This window comes from Aedes aegypti, chromosome 2, assembly GCF_002204515.2.
Source record: "Aedes aegypti strain LVP_AGWG chromosome 2, AaegL5.0 Primary Assembly, whole genome shotgun sequence".
Classification (NCBI taxonomy): domain Eukaryota; kingdom Metazoa; phylum Arthropoda; class Insecta; order Diptera; family Culicidae; genus Aedes; species Aedes aegypti.
Genome location: NC_035108.1, coordinates 358398179 through 358414254, shown reverse-complemented (window position 1 = coordinate 358414254; position 16076 = coordinate 358398179). Strand labels below are relative to the sequence as shown.

The 16076-nt window shown below is 40.6% G+C and overlaps 1 protein-coding gene across 2 annotated transcripts in view; it reads right to left on the bottom strand.

Moving 5' to 3' along the window:
• The window catches only part of LOC5572015 (serine proteinase stubble), a 111580-nt gene that overhangs the window by 31876 nt on the left and 63628 nt on the right, over positions 1 to 16076 (bottom strand). Inside the window, exon 2 of one of the 2 annotated variants that reach the window (XM_021846419.1) lies at positions 7923 to 8149. In XM_021846419.1, the coding sequence (XP_021702111.1) occupies positions 7923 to 8019 (97 nt within the window). In that variant the 5' untranslated portion in view covers positions 8020 to 8149. Of the gene's footprint in view, positions 1 to 7922; positions 8306 to 16076 lie in introns of those variants that run through there. The other variant, XM_001660068.2, reaches the window with a different exon arrangement.

Here is a 16076-nt window from a genome sequence, read left to right as displayed (position 1 = left end):
CTACCACCGGGTAATAAACTGCAAAGGCCCGGACAGGTCTGAACTCTGCAGGAATTGTGGTGAGAAAGGTTACGTTGACAGGGACTGTCTGAAGACACCCAGGTGCATGCTTTGCAAAGTATAGGATGGTAACGCCCATACGACGGGTGGCTTCAAATGACCCAAATATCAGAAGGCGAAGGCAGGTCAGTAATGATGATGAAGATAACGTAGATGAAGCTCAATAATTATAGCAGTGACTTCTCTGCTTGGGCCGTGGAGTGGGGTAGTAGACTGACCGACACGAGAGGGTACAGTTTGCTGGAAGCTATAGGGAAGCTCGACGTAAGGCTGTGCAACGACGGTCTTGCTAGCACATTTCGCAAAGACAGTAAGGAATCCATTATCGACGTGACGCTCTACAGCCCTTTATCAACATTATAAACTGGAGAGTTAGCGAAGAATACACCCATAGTGGCCATCAAGCCATCTACTATTGCGTTGGCCAGAGAAGTTGTGCGCTATGGCAGTGGAGGAAATGAAGAACGAAGGATGAAGATGACGGATTTCGACAAGAATCTTTTCGTCCAAGCACTCCGAGCAGTAAGCGATGCTCCAAACATGGATGCAGTAGAGTTGACAGAAGCGTTGGCGAGACCGTGTGACGCAACTATTCGTGGAACGACAGACTAGGCACCGTCCGTGCAAACTGCTTGAGAGCCAGAAGACGCATACAGAGAGCTAGACGGAAGCCAACATGGAAGAGCGTAAGGTGACCTACCGGATGGCCAGAGCCGCGTTCAAAAGAGATAGCGACGAGTAAATCAAACTGCTACAAGGAGTTGTGCCGGGAAGCTGAAGCAAGTCCCTGGGGCAACTTCTATTGAGTATTGATGGCGAAGATTATGGTCCCAGTAACACCCGCTGAAATGTGCCCCGACAAACTGAAGTTGATAGTGGACAGTCTCTTTCCTACGCATGTTCCCGCCACGTGGCCATCCATACCATACGCTGACGTAAATGAATAAATTGCCGATATCTAAGTTTCTAGCGCCGAGCTGATAACGTAGCGCTAAGGGCTGTAATCTTTGCGATCCCAGATATATTTAGGCTGTGAACCGTTTCACCAGTTCGTTTAACTATTAGTTAAAATTTGACATTTCAATAGTTATTTTCCCCTCACATGGTTAAATTGAACATCGCAGTCGACCCATTTGAGCTTTGACAGTCGAGTAGTTATTTCAGAACAAAGTTGACAGATGGTTAGTTATTCTCAAATTCACGGGAGCAAAAAATAACTTTCGAACTGTCATGTTTAACCATGCTCCAGAGCAGGGCTATTTCTAACTGGAGGGGAAATAACTATCGAGCTGTCAAATTTCAACTAAAAGTTAAACGAACTGGTGAAACGGTTCACAGCCTTAGGACAGCGTTGCAGAAGTGTCTATCGGAAGGCTGCTTCCCAGACAGATGGAGGGTGCAGAAACTGGTGGTGATTGTGTTGCTCTCGGTAAACTTCTGGAGAAGGTCATCCTCGGCAGGCTAACGATCTACACGGAAGGTGAGAACGGATTGTCGAAAAGGCAGTTCGGATTCTATAAAAAGACTTCGACAGTGGATGCTAGTTGGGCAGTAGACTGATGCAAATTTTGAAGTTTTTGCTCCCCTATGCTTAAACGGTGTCAATTATGATGAAAATCATTCTCCCAAAATTTGAAATGATTTGGAAGAAATTTGGTTGTGCAAACGCCATTTGAAGTTTATATGGAAATTACTATGGAAAAGCCAAACCTTTTGTGTTCAGTCCTCTATCCGCTCGCCATAATAATATATGAAAAAGCGAACACACTCTTCCCATGTAAAATCTTCCCAGCTACAACTTTGCCAAAGATCATATTTTGTTGGGACGTAAGGATAATTTGTTATTCTTGATTCCTAAGTCTAAACCATGCTGAGATGATCATTCAATTACTTTCAGAGCAACACTGCTTTCTTGCTGTAGAACATAGTAGCCTGGATTACTTTGATCTATTCTTCCCGCCAGGAGCACCACTGTTGCCTGCCGAATAGTTGGTAAAGCTTACTGAAGGCAAACCCACTTTATGATGATGAATAACAATTTTTCCTGACGTCCAATCAAAATGTGGTCTTCGGCAAAGTTGTAGCTGGAAGAATTTCACATGAGAAGAGAGTGTTCACTTTTCCATAAAATATTATGACGAAGAGATATAGGGCTGAACACAAAAGGTTGGCGTTTTCCATAGTAATCTCCATATAAACTTCAAATGGCGTGCGCACAGTCAAATTTTTTCCAAATCATTTCAAATTTTGGGAGGATGCTTTTTACCATAGTTTAAATGGTTTAAGCATAGGGGAGCAAAAATTTCGAAATTTGCATCACTCTATTGGGCAGTCATCACGTGTGCGGCGAAAGCGTCCAAGCAGAAGGGAAGAGGTAACCTACAATGAGGCCGTTCTACAGTGCCAGTTGGGAGGCTATCGCCGCAGCCCTACACATAATGCGGGTTCCCAAATATCTGTGTAAAGTTCTGCAAAGCTACTTTTAGAACAGGGTACTGCTGAACGACACAAACCAGGGACGGATGTCAATTGAAGTCACGACGGGAGTTCCACAGAGATCCATACTTGATCCAACACTGTGGAATATGATGTACCAGGGAGTGCTAACCTTAACACTACCGAGTGGAGTCGAAATTGTCGGGTTCGCAAATGACGTCATTCTTGCGATAACTGTCGAGACTGCGGAGGAGGTGGAGATGCTGACGGTTAAATCGCTAGACACCATTGAATCGTGGATGACTGGAGTCAAGCTGCAGTTAGCTCATCATAAAACGGAGGTGGAGCTGGTCAGCAAGTGCAAGACGGTTTAGCAGCTCGAGATCATTGACGGAGGATACTCAATATCATCGAAGCGCTCTCAAAAGCATCTTGGAGTAATGATCGACGACTGACTAAACTTTGACTGCCACGTAGGCTATGCCAGCAAAAAGACTGCCACGTAGGCTATGTAACTATTCGTCTTCTGACGACCCTATAATCGTCCATATTGAGTAATGGAGTCCCGGCTTTGGCTGCAGCGTTTTGAACCAAACGTAATCGAGAGAAACTAGCAGGCACTTTCCGGCTAATGGCTATACGGGTGGCGAGTGCCTAAACCGCACAATATCACCGGAATGATCCCCATCTGCATCACTCTCGCTGAGGACATAGCATGCTACCAGCAAAGGGACACAAATAATGTGAGGAATACCATCCTAATGTATACAATGGCCAAGTGACAGCAGGAGTGGATTAACTCGGAGAAAGGAAGGTGGACCCACAGGCTCATTCCTAACGTGTCGGCGTGAAGTGCTTAAAACATGGAAAAGTTAACTTCTTCCTGATCCAGTTTTTGTCAGGCCATAGATGCTTCCGGAAATATCTGCACAGATTTGGACATGCAGGGTCTCTTCGACTGCCCTCGACTCAGGGATATACGAAGCGAGATGATGTTAGAAACCACAAGCGTCCTATATCCGGAGAACATCGTGCAGAACATGTGCCAGCATGAAATGATTTAGAATGCTGTGAACAGAGGAATAACACAGATTATGTCATCGCTGCAGAGGAGATGGCGTGAAGACCAGAGAGCTCCGGGTCGTGAGATCCTCCGTCCGGCAATAGATCGTGTAGAGCGGGCGTAGCGTAGTATCGGTAATAAGTCGTCGGGGCGCCTGAAAACTGGAAGTAATCTTCCAACCGGAACTTGACCGATCAACGTCGAGTCGGAGTAGGCTTAGTCCACCATCGAGAACTAGTTGAGTAGACCGCGTGGTAGCACCGGCAAAAGGTCATCGAGGCGCTTGTGAACCGGAAGTTTCCCTCCACAGGAATCGCAGATCCGCCCCTGACAGTTGGCCGACCAACGTCAAGTCGGAGTAGGCTAAGTCCACAACCTGGGTCTGGCTAAGTAATTCGCGAAACAGCACCGGCAAACGGTTGTCGGAGCGCCTGTGAGCCGGAAGCCATCCTCTAACCAGAATCGCAGAACCGATCTCGGCATCAGCCCAGTCAGCTTCGGAGTAGACTACGTCCACCGTCGGGAACTAGTTGAATAGATAGCGTTGTTGCACTGACAAATGATCGCCGGGGCGCCTGTGAACCTTAAGTTTCCCACCACCGGAATCGCAGGACCAACCTCGGCATCTGCCCGGATAGCTAGAAGCTAGATGCCAGAAGCTCGGAGCTCAAAACTAGAAGCTAGAAGCAAGAAGATAGAAGCAAAAAGCTCGAAGCTCGAAGCTAGAAGTGAGAAGCTATAAGCTAGTAGCTAGAAGCTAGAAACTCGAAGCTCAAAGCTCGAAGCTAGAAGCTCGAAGCTAGATGCTAGAAGCTAGAATTAAGAAGCAAGAAGCTAGGAGCTAGATGGTAGAAGCTAGAAGCAAGAAGTTAGAAGCTATAAGTTAGAAACTAGAAGCAAGAAGCTAGAAAGTAGAAACTAGAAGCTAGAAGCACGAAGCTAAATGCTAGAAGCTAGAAGCTCGAAGGGAGAAGCTGGAAACTTGAAGCTCGAAGCTATAAGCTAGATGTTAGAAGCTCGAAGCACGAAGCTAGAAGCAAGAAACTAGAAGCTAGGAGCTAGAAGCTAGATTCGAGAAGCTAGAAGCCAGAAGCAAGATGCTAGAAGCTAGATGCTAGAAGCAAGATGCTATAAGCTAGAAGCTAGGAGCAAGAAGCAAGAAGCAAGAAACTAGAAGCTAGATGCTAGATGCTAGAAGCTCGAAGCTAAAAGCTAGAAGCGAGAAGCTAGAAGCTAGAAGCTCAAAGCTAGAAGCTAGAAGCTAGAATCTAGAAGCTGGTAGCAAAAAGCAAGAAGTTAGAAGCTCGGAGCTCAAAGCTAGATGCTAGAAGCTAGAAACTAGAAGCTAGAAGCTAGGAACTAGAAGCTAGATGCTAGAAGCTAGAAGCTAGAAGCTAGAAACTAGAAGCTCGAAGCAAGATGCTAGAAGCGAGAAACTAGAAGCTCAGAAGAAGCGAGAAGCTAGAAGCTAGAAGCTAGAAGCTCGAAGATAGATGCTAGAAGCTAGAAGCTAGAAGCTAGATTCGAGAAGCTAGAAGCCAGAAGCAAGATGCTAGAAGCAAGATGCTAGAAGCTAGATGCTAGAAGCTAGATTCGAGAAGCTAGAAGCCAGAAGCAAGATGCTAGAAGCAAGATGCTAGAAGCTAGATGCTAGAAGCTATATGCTATAAGCTAGAAGCTAGGAGCAAGAAGCAAGAAGCAAGAAACTAGAAGCTAGATGCTAGATGCTAGAAGCTCGAAGCTAAAAGCTAGAAGCGAGAAGCTAGAAGCTAGAAGCTCAAAGTTAGGAGCTCAAAGCTAGAAGCTAGAAGCTGGTAGCAAAAAGCAAGAAGTTAGAAGCTCAGAGCTCAAAGCTAGATGCTAGAAGCTAGTAACTAGAAGCTAGAAGCTAGGAGCTAGAAGCTAGAAGCTAGAAACTAGAAGCTCGAAGTAAGATGCTAGAAGCGAGAAACTAGAAGCTCAGAAGAAGCGAGAAGCCAGAATCTAGAAGCTAGAAGCTCGAAGATAGATGCTAGAAGCTAGAAGCTATAAGCTAGGAGCTAGAAGCTAGATTCGAGAAGCTAGAAGCCAGTAGCAAGATGCTAGAAGCTATATGCTATAAGCTAGAAGCTAGGAGCAAGAAGCAAGAAGCAAGAAGCTAGAAGCTCGGAGCTCAAAGCTAGATGCTAGAAGCTAGAAGCTAGAAGCTAGAAGCTAGAAACTAGAAGCTCGAAGCAAGATGCTAGAAGCTAGAAGCTCAAACTCGAAGCGAGAAGCCAGAAACTAGAAGCTAGAAGCAGGAAGCTAGATGCTAGATGCTCGAAGCTAGAAGCAAGAAGCTAGATGCTAGATGCTCGAAGCTAGAAGCTAGACGCAAGGAGCTAGAAGCTCGAAGCTCGAAGTAAGATGCTAGAAGTTAGAAGCTTTAAGCTCGAAGCTCTAAGCTATAAGCCCGAACCTTGAAGCTAGAAGCTCTAAGCTCGAAGCTAGAAGCTAAAAACTAGATGCTAGATGCAAGAAACTAGAAGCTAGAAGCTGATGATAGATGCTAGAAGCTAGATGTCGAGGCTCGAAGCTCTAAGCAAGAAGCCAGAAGCTAGAAGTTAGAAGCTCTAAGCTCGAAGATGCTTGAAGCTAGAAGCTAGATGCTAGAAGCCAGAAGCTAGAAGCTATAAGCTCTAAGCTCGAAGCTAGAAGCTAGCAGCTCTAAGGTCGAAGCTAGAAGCCAGAAGCTCGAAGCTGGAAGCTAGAAGCTAGAAGCTAGAAGCTAGATGTTAGAAGCTAGAAGCTAGAAGCTGGAAGTTAGAAGCTAGAAGCTAGAAGCAGAGTTATGTCTGTATCTATTCTGCTTTGAATTCCTCAAAAATGTCTGCTTTTTTCGTATTTTACAAAACTCACGATGAACTCTGTAGGGGTTTCGACACACAAAATCAACGTAGTTTTTTTGCGATTCCTGTAAACCTTAGGATACAAATTAACGGACCATAATTTGTTGGGCCGCAATTACGATCGAATGATTGATTGTGTTCAAACCCCACTGGTTGACTAGTCATTCGCTGGTCATTAGGAGTTGCGTCTTCAAAGAAGTAAGAAACAAATTATTCTTCTAACCTTCTCCGGTTCGTGGGAATGGCTGCTTTACGATGACAAATTGGTGAGCTGCTCAGTGACCTCATTGGCCGCCATGCAGTAGGTATGATTTTCAGCAAACCACTGATCTTGACTTCTAACTCAATACACGATCAGAAAAAAAAACTAATCTCGCACCATCAGTTGCACAAACTCAAAAAAGATGATGATTACCAGTCTAATCCCCATAAACTGAAGCTAACGCGGCGATGCAACCGGTGGTGCTGCCGGCATAATCGCTTTTGTGCAAAGCTCCTAAACATTCAACACCACAAGGCAGGCGATTGCTCATTCACCCTTTTGTGATAAACGGGGCTTACAAACCACCCCGCATCGAAACCGAATTAAGTGCTGTGAAAAAGCATCCAAATTGGCTCTTTACAAAAGGTTTGCCCCTGACTTGATGAGAATTTTTCCAGTCTATTCAAAGCAAATCCAGGGCTGGTAGAAGGTCTCTTTTGAGAAGAGTGGTCACTTTTCATTCATTTTACAGGGTCACTGAAGTTGCTTTTTTAGCCAGAATAGTCTCTGAAGTCACCGTTCTGAAACCAGGTAAAGAAACTGTAGACTTCATGAAAAACTTTTAGGCAATTTTATCCAGTTGTTTTTGGAATTTATTATCAAATTCTTAGAGGAAAAAACATTCTTAGAAAATTCCTCTACAGGTTCCTTCACTAAATCACTAAATCTTGAATGGAAGAATCATTGTATGAATTTCTGGTTAAATATCTTAAGTTGTTTCCAAGGCTGTAATAAGAAAAAACTATGTTCTATTCTTGAAAGTATTTTTAGAAGATTTTTTAAGAAAATTCGATGAAATATCTGAAAGAAAGTTTGGTAAAAACCTGAATAAAGTTCTGATGAAACTCCAGCAGGAAATCATAGAAAAATACATATCTCATCGGATTTACTGAGTAATCCTTAGAAAATATAATATTCTAGTTTTGATTGATCACTGGCTTTCTGTTTGATTTTATTTTAATCCTTTTGGGGCCTTCTTGGTACTTCTTTGGTTCCTAGTTGGTCGTTTTTCCAGGCATGATATCCTTTTTAACGGAAACGAACCAGCCACGAGCTGAAAGTCTCACAAATAAAGTCGATAATAATATAGGTATGAGGTCTCTAAAGTGCCTTTTTCTAAGATGCTTAGTCACCACCAACCCTGAAACCACCCGACGACCACCCCGGATTCAGTTTTCAGCAGTCGGCTGACAGTCAGTGAGGGAAAAACAGCACCACACTCGTCGTAACTTACTTGCACTAGCTATTGTTGGGGCCGTCTTTGTTCGGAAACCTCCATGGCCGAGGATGCAAATTCCAATCACGCACGTTACGAAATGCCATGAGAGCATCTTCCACTGGCGGCGGGGTCGCGATTTCGGCTACCACCGTTTAACACCACCGCTGGCACTGCAGATGTCCGTGCTTCTTCTACTGCTGCTGCTGCTCCGATTGATCGCGCGGGTCTATTTTTCATTCTTTCTGAAATTAACAAACGGACAGAGGGAAAAATGTGGCGTTAGCATTTCCAGAACAACGATCGATGGGTGAGAAAACGTTTTGCTGATTGGACAATGTGCGTGTTTCACAGCTGCAGCTCTAATGTGATGGAATGTGTGCGGACTGCGGAGGGTTTAATTGTTCTGCGGCGTAACATCAATGTTGTCCGGAAAATGGGGGGTCTCTGCATATGGTTGAATAGGATTACGGAACAATGGACCGGGTGTGGAAACGTTGCAATGAAGAGTTTTTTTTTCGTTCAACTTGATACAGATGGATGGGCGGAAGATCGCTTTTCTTTTGGTTAATAGATGCATTGTTGTACTGCAAACTTCACTGAATGTATCAGAAGCTAGGGATTGCCAAATGGTTTTTTTGAGTACAGAGTAATACAACGCTTCTTTTGATTCAGATTTTCTACACAGCAAAAAATAAATTAATATCGACCAACATAATTTTTGGCTGCGCAGAATGGCGATGCCTGCTCCAAAATAGATCACGAAGACGAAATGACTGGTTCGATGAAGAGAGCTAGGGAGTGACATACAGTGGGAGCTAGGGACTAGTTGGCTTGATCGGGCCCTGGATCCAGTTTACCGGTTTCCAATCAGCCCAAGGGCAGGTTGCTTAGGACGTGACGGGGGTTAAATGCAGGACTCTGTTGAACTTCTACAAAAACCCACAGGTCCGCAAGCACATCTCCGCACAAGTGACCCGTAATGCTTTCAAAGTACTTAAGGTCTGAGGTCACGCTTCTCGCGCGAGAGAGGATTTTGAAATTTTCAGCGATTGGAATAGAATTTCTCGAATCCTACTCAGAATATCGTAATTTCCAAGCGAGGAGCTCTTCGAAATCTTTCTTAGAATATTTTGTGAAGATTTCATAGTTCAGGCATCAACCAAATTTGAATACTAACCTAAAGAGCATAACTTTTTACTGACAATTTTAGGGGACTAACCACCGTTTTTTGATTTTTTAAAATATTTATAGTCAATTTATTGAAAAACCGGCTCGAGGAAGCCTGAGTTTTGTATTTATGTTCATTTTGGTATAATAAAAAGTGGTGTAAATGCTTTAAATTTTGAGTATTATCGATTTAAAACCAGGGAAATTTTCAAAATTTTCAGGATATTCTCCGAACTTGAGAGACAACATTCTCTCATTTTCTCCGAGCCTGAAAAAATACGAGAGCACCAATGATCGCAGTTGGGCGTAGGGTAACCAGCACAAGATCACTTAGTATTCAGCAGCATTTCTGTTGGTATGATCTTGTTATGAACAATGATATATAGGCACAGCATACACACTGTATATGTTCAAATAAATTATAAAATATTACCATATTCATAATTTTCATTGTATCAATCTGTTTTATTTTCATTTGATTATGGTAAACATGAATTGAACCAATAGTATTTTGGAAACCCTATGCGGTTAGGAATCACTCTGTCCCTTTGGCTCTCTGTTTACTGTTGCGGTGCGTTTAGCAGTACAAGTTATGAAGTGCTCGAATCAAAACTTATCAAAAAGTTATCATGTTATAATGCGATGATTACCACATTGGTTATTATTTGGCAACACGTGCTTGAACTATGCATGTCAAAAATGTTAAATAATAAATAAAAAAAAACAGAAACAATAGTGATGGATCAGACGAATATTTCTATTTGTTAAGAACATTGTTGTGAATAGGCAGATCATCTGGAAGAATATTCAAACTAATAAAGCTCTTTTTGAAATTCTTCAATTTTGTATGGAATGTTATGATGTTTCCTACTGAAAAACTACCGTCGATGAGAGTGACAATGGATTAGACGGTGTAGTTATAATCTTCATAGTGTATTCTTTCCAGATTCAGAGATTCTTTCTTCTTCTTTTTATTTCTGAGGTAATTTCATAGTTATTTGCAAATATATTATATATTCAGGAGAATATTTGTGCTCATTTATTTATTAATACGCAATTGGTTTGGAGAATTTATGTGTGCATTAGGCAGGTTTGAAATAATTTTCCAATAATTTTTTGAAAGAATATTTGTGTGAAATAAAATTATTTAAAAATGCGATAAGTTTAGAGATTGTTGGTAAGGATTAATTTTAAATACTCAGGAAAACAATATCTTTAAATTCTGATATTGATTATGTACCGTAAAACGGGGTATCTTTGATAATGCGGGTAACTTTGACAGTGCGTAACCCACCACATACTAAACGAAATATCATAATTTCTGTTAATCGATTAAGCAAAACGAATGCAAAACTGAAGAATATTAGTATGTCACTCCATATAAAAGCTGTTTTCATTTGTATCGAGACCATTTGAGGCTTTTTACACGAATATTAAAAATTGACACAATTTTAGCATTTTTGAAACGCTTACAAACAATCTGTTCTACTATCACTATTTGATGTACTTTTGAATAGTTGGCCACTTATATTTGGCAGCATATAACTTGAATACGGTCTCAAATCTCTTAGCGAAAAGCATTTTCACAAACTGGGACCATTTTTGTAATCTAAGTCAGAAATTTCAAAATAACGTTAAACGCCTATAGGTATGCAATGCCCTACAAATGTTCGTAATTCATTCAATTTTGTTCGATGCATACTCCATTATCAAAGTTACCCCAAAACAGAAAACCGACTTTCGATTATATAAAAAATTATACATCCATTCAAAATAAATCTTTTGGCAATCTACCAACAGCAATCGATAGGTACCCGACTAAGGGTACATAACAAAATTATATCAGCATATGTTATTATTTTATAAGATTTTTCGAACAAATGTTGTTACAAACTTGATGCAGGATGTTGTTAAAATAATTTAAATTATAACAAAAAGTGTATGAATCGTAACATAAACATAACAAAATGTGTTTTAATTCTATCAAAAACATATCAAATCAAGTTATAATGTTTGATACAAAGTATCAAAATTATAATACTGTTTGATGTACGATTATATTGTATATTATTGAAATGCATAACTATCTTTTTATTTTGTTATAAAGTTGTTAAAAATGATCAAAAAAATATCTTAAAGGGAAATAAAACACATTATGTTATATTTCTGTCTTATTATGTTCTATGGATAACGGAGCCAAAAAAAATTATATCATAATATGATATGCATATCATATTTTGATAAAAAAAATATTTTATTTTTGTTACAAGCCTCTAGTCGGGTAGGATGCCAGTACTTGTTTTAAAAATATAAATTATAATTCTTTGAAACAGCATGCATAAACATTCAAGTTTTCTTCGAAAAAACTATCAAAGTTACCCCGTTTTACGGTATACAATTTTCTGATACTTAGCAGATCAAATGGATATATTTGAAAAATGTTGCAAACTTTGATTTTTTTAATATATATTTTTAACGCGTAGGAGTGTTGGAAGAATAATTTTTTATCTATAAATGTTTGAAAATATAAGATAATATTTGAGTTAGTAATTAGCGGTATTTTGGTGCTTGAGACAAAAACGTGTTCCGCAATGTTATATTTTTATGCGAGGGACCTTTGAAAGAATTTTGAAATTATTTCTAAATTATTTGTGAATGCAAAAATTTTTTTGAGAATTTATTTGTTATAAGGAAATGTTCAAAACATTTTCAGAAACTCTTAGAATTATTTCTGAAATATTTTCTGTTTACGTGAGAGTCTTGGAAAAATATTTGTATTGTATCGAAGTGATTGTAAATAACGTAAAATTTTCGCAACATCTTTAAATTACTTTTTTGTGCTTGGTGTTCCTGGGATAGTTTTGTTCCATTGAAGAAAGTTTGAAAATTTCGATGAATTCATTGCATATTTCTAAATTTCATGTGAAAACATATAGTTCTTGCAATTAGTTATGTGCCCAATGGAATAATTGGAAGTAGTATCAAATTCTTTGGTGTCAATTGGCAATATTTGAAAATTTCGGGAAAGTTTGAGATAACTTCAAAATTGTTTTTCAATACGTTATATTCTTGAGATATTATTTGTGATTATCTGATTTGTTTAGTAACAAATCGAAAACTCTGAAATAATAAGAGTAGATTATTCTCGAGATTTCGAGATTTTTTCCAGGAATGCCTCCAAAAGGGAAGGGACCCCTTCGGGAATTTCCCCCAAGAATTCCTGCGAGGATGTGTCCGGGGATATCAAAAACTACTTTTTCCAGGAATTTCTTCGGGGATTTCAATTATTCTTCCGGAGATATTCCCCAAAAACTTCTCCGGGGATGTTCTGCAAAAATTGTTCCGGGGCTTTCCTCCGAAAATTCCTCCTTAAATTGGATTTGGTCCCTTCAAGTATTCCTGCTAGGATGTCGTCCAGGAATTCCTCTGGGGATATTGTCCAGATCTTCTTTCGGGGATTTCCTCTGGGAATTTCATTGAAAAAAATCCTCCGAGGTTTTTGTCCAGGAATTCTCCTGGAAATTTTTTAGAGACTTCATCCAGGAATTTATCTGGAAAGTGCACGTGGAATTTATCCGGGAATTTTCTCCAGGAATTCCTTAGGAAATTTCCTCAAGGAATTGGTCCGAGAATTTCCTCCAGGAATTCCTCCGGGAATTTCAAGGATTCCTCCGGGGATATCAAGAACTACTTTTTCACACGAATTCCTTCGGGGATTTCAACGATTCTTCCGGAGATTTTCCCTCATAAACTTCTCCGGAGATTTTCTGCAGAAATGGTTCCTTGGCTTTCCTCCAGAAATTCCTCCAGAAATTCCTCCAAAAATTCCTCCATAAATTACCTCCAAAAAATCTTTCGGGGATTTGTTCCCTTTGAGAATTTCCCTCGACAATTCCTGTGAGGATTTCATCCAGGAATTTCTCTGGGGATTTTGTCCAGATATTCTTTCGAAGATTTCCTCTTGGGATTTCATAAAAAAAACTCCTCCGAGGATTTTTTTCATCGGATTCATCCAGGAATTTATCTGGAAATTGCACGTGGAATTTCTCCGGGAATTTCCTCCAGGAACTTCTTAGGAGATTTCCTCAAGGAATTGATCCGAGAATTTCCTCCAAGAATTCCTCCGGGAACTTCAAAGATGACTCCGGGGATATCAAAAACTACGTTTTTATACGAATTCCTTCGGGAATTTCGATAATTCTTTCGGACATATCCCATATCCGGACATATATTTTCTGCAGAAATAATTCCTGGGCTTTCCTCCAGGAATTCCTTCAAAAATTGCTCCGTAAATTACCTCCAAAAAATCTTCCGGGGATTTGTTCCCTTTGAGAATTTCCCTCGACAATTCCTGCGAGGATTTCATCTAGGAATTCTTTTGGGGATATTGTCCAGATATTCTTCCGAGGATTTCCTCTGGGAATTTCATTAGAAAAATGAATTCTCCTGGGGATTTTTTCAGAGACTTCATCCAGGAATTTATCTGGAAAATGCACGTGGAATTTCTCCGGGGATTTCCTCCAGGAATTCCTGCGGGAACTTCAAGGATTCCTCCGGGGATATCAAGAACTATTTTTTTACACGAATTCATCGGGGATTTCGATGATTTTTACGGAGAAATCCCCCAAGACCTTCTCCGGGGATTTTCTGCAGAAATTGTTCCTGGGCTATCCTCCAGGAATTCCTTCAAAAATTGATCAGTAGAATACCTTCAAAAAATATTCCGGGGATTTGTTCCCTTTGAGAATTTCCCTCGAGAATTCCTGCGAGGATTTCATCCAGGAATTCCTCTGGAGATTTTGTCCAGATATTATTTCGGGGATTTCCTCTTGGGATTTCATAAAAAACTCCTCCGAGGGTTTTTTCAGAGAATTCTGGGAATTGCACGTGGAATTTCTCCGGGAATTTCCTCCAGGTATTCCTTAGGGGATTTCCTCAAGGAACTGGTCCGAGAATTTCCTCCAGGAATTCCTCCGGGAACTTCAAGGATTCCTCCGGGGATATCAAGAACTTCTTTTTTACACGAATTCCTCCGGGGATTTCAATTATTCTTCCGGAGATATCCCCCAAAACTTCTCCACGGATTTTGTGCAGAAATTGTTCCTGGGCTATCCTCCAGGAATTTCTTCTAAAAATGTTCCGTAGAATACCTCCAAAAAGTCTTCCGGGGATTTGTTCGTTTTGAGAATTTCCCTCGACAATTCCTGCGAGGATTTCATCCAGGAATTCATCTGGGGATTTTGTCCAGATATTCTTTCGGGGATTTCATAAAAAAAAACTCCTCCTTTCGATGATTCTTCCGGACATATCCCCCTATAACTTCTCCGGCGATTTTCTGCAAAAATGGTTCCTGGGCTTTCCTCCAGGAATTCTTTCAAAAATTCCTCCGTAAATTACCTCCAAAAATCTTCCGGGGATTTGTTCCTTTTGAGAATTTCCCTCAAGAATTCCTGTGAGGATTTTATCCAGGAATGCCTCTGGGGATTTTGTACAGATATTATTTCGGGGATTTCCTCTTGGGATTTCATAAAAAAAAACACTTCACCGAGGATTTTTTCAGAGAATTCATCCAGGAATTTATCTGGAAATTGCACGTGGAATTTCCTCCAGGAATTCCTCAGTGGATTTCCTCAAAGAATTGGTCCGAGAATTTCTCCAGAGATTCCTTCGGAAATGATTCTTCAAGGAAGCCTCCGGGGATATCGAGAACTACTTTTTTCCAAGAATTCCTTCGGGGATTTCAATTATTCTTCCGGAGATATCCCCCAAAAACTTCTCCAAGAATTCCTTCAAAAAATGCTCCGTAGAATACCTCCAAAAACTCTTCCGGGGATTTGTTCCTTTTGAGAATTTCCCTCGACAATTTCTGCGAGGATTTCATCCAGGAATTCACCTGGGGATTTAGTCCAGATATTCTCTCGGGGATTTCCTCTTGGGATTTCATAAAAAAAAATTCCTCCGAGGATTTCGTCTAGGAATTCTCTTGGGGATTTTTTCAGAGAATTCATCCAGGAATTTATCTGGAAATTGCACTTGTAATTTCTCCGGGAATTTCCTCCAGGAATTCCTTAGAAAATTTCCTCAAGGAATTGTTCCGAGAATTTCCTCCAGGAATTCCTCCGGGAACTTCAAGGATTTCCCCGGGGATATCAAGAACTTCTTTTATTTTCTAAGAATTCTCTCAGAGATTCCAATTATTCTTCCGGAAATATCCCCCAAGAACTCATCCGGGGATTATCTCTAGAAATTATTCCGTGCCTATCTTCCAGGAATTCCTTCAAAAATTCTTCCGGGGATTTGCTTCTTTTGAGAATTTCTCCCAAGAACTCCTGCGGGGATTTCCTCCAGGAAATCCTCTGGAGATTTTGTCCAGAAAAAAAATCGGGGATTTCATTAAACAAATTCCTCAGGGGAATTCTCCCGAGTATTTTTTCGGATAATTTATCTAGGAATTTCTCTGAAAATTGGCCGTGGAATTTCTCCGGGAATTTGCTCCAGGAATTCCTTAGGAGATTTCCTCAAGGAATTGGTCGGAGAATGTCCTCCAGAAATTCCTCCGGGAACTTCAAAGATTCCGGAGAAATCAAGAACTACTTTAAACGAATTCCTTCGGAGATTTCAATGATTCTTCCGGAGATTTTCCCTCAAAAACTTCTACGGGGATTTTCTGCAGAAATTGTTCCTGGGCTATCCTCGAGTAATTCCTCCAAAAATTGCTCCGTAGAATACCTCCAAAAAATCTTCCGGGGATTTGTTCCTTTTGAGAATTTCCCTCGAGAATTCTTGCGAGGATTTCATCCAGGAATTTCTCTGGGGATTTTGTCCAGATATTCTTTCGGGGATTTTCTCCTGGGATTTCATTAAAAAAAACTCCTCCGAGGGTTTTTTTTAGAGAATTCTGGAAATTGCATGTGGAATTTCTCCGGGAATTCCCTCCAGGAATTCCTTAGGAAATTTCCTCAAGAAATTGGGCCGAGAATTTCCTCCAGGAATTCCTCCGGG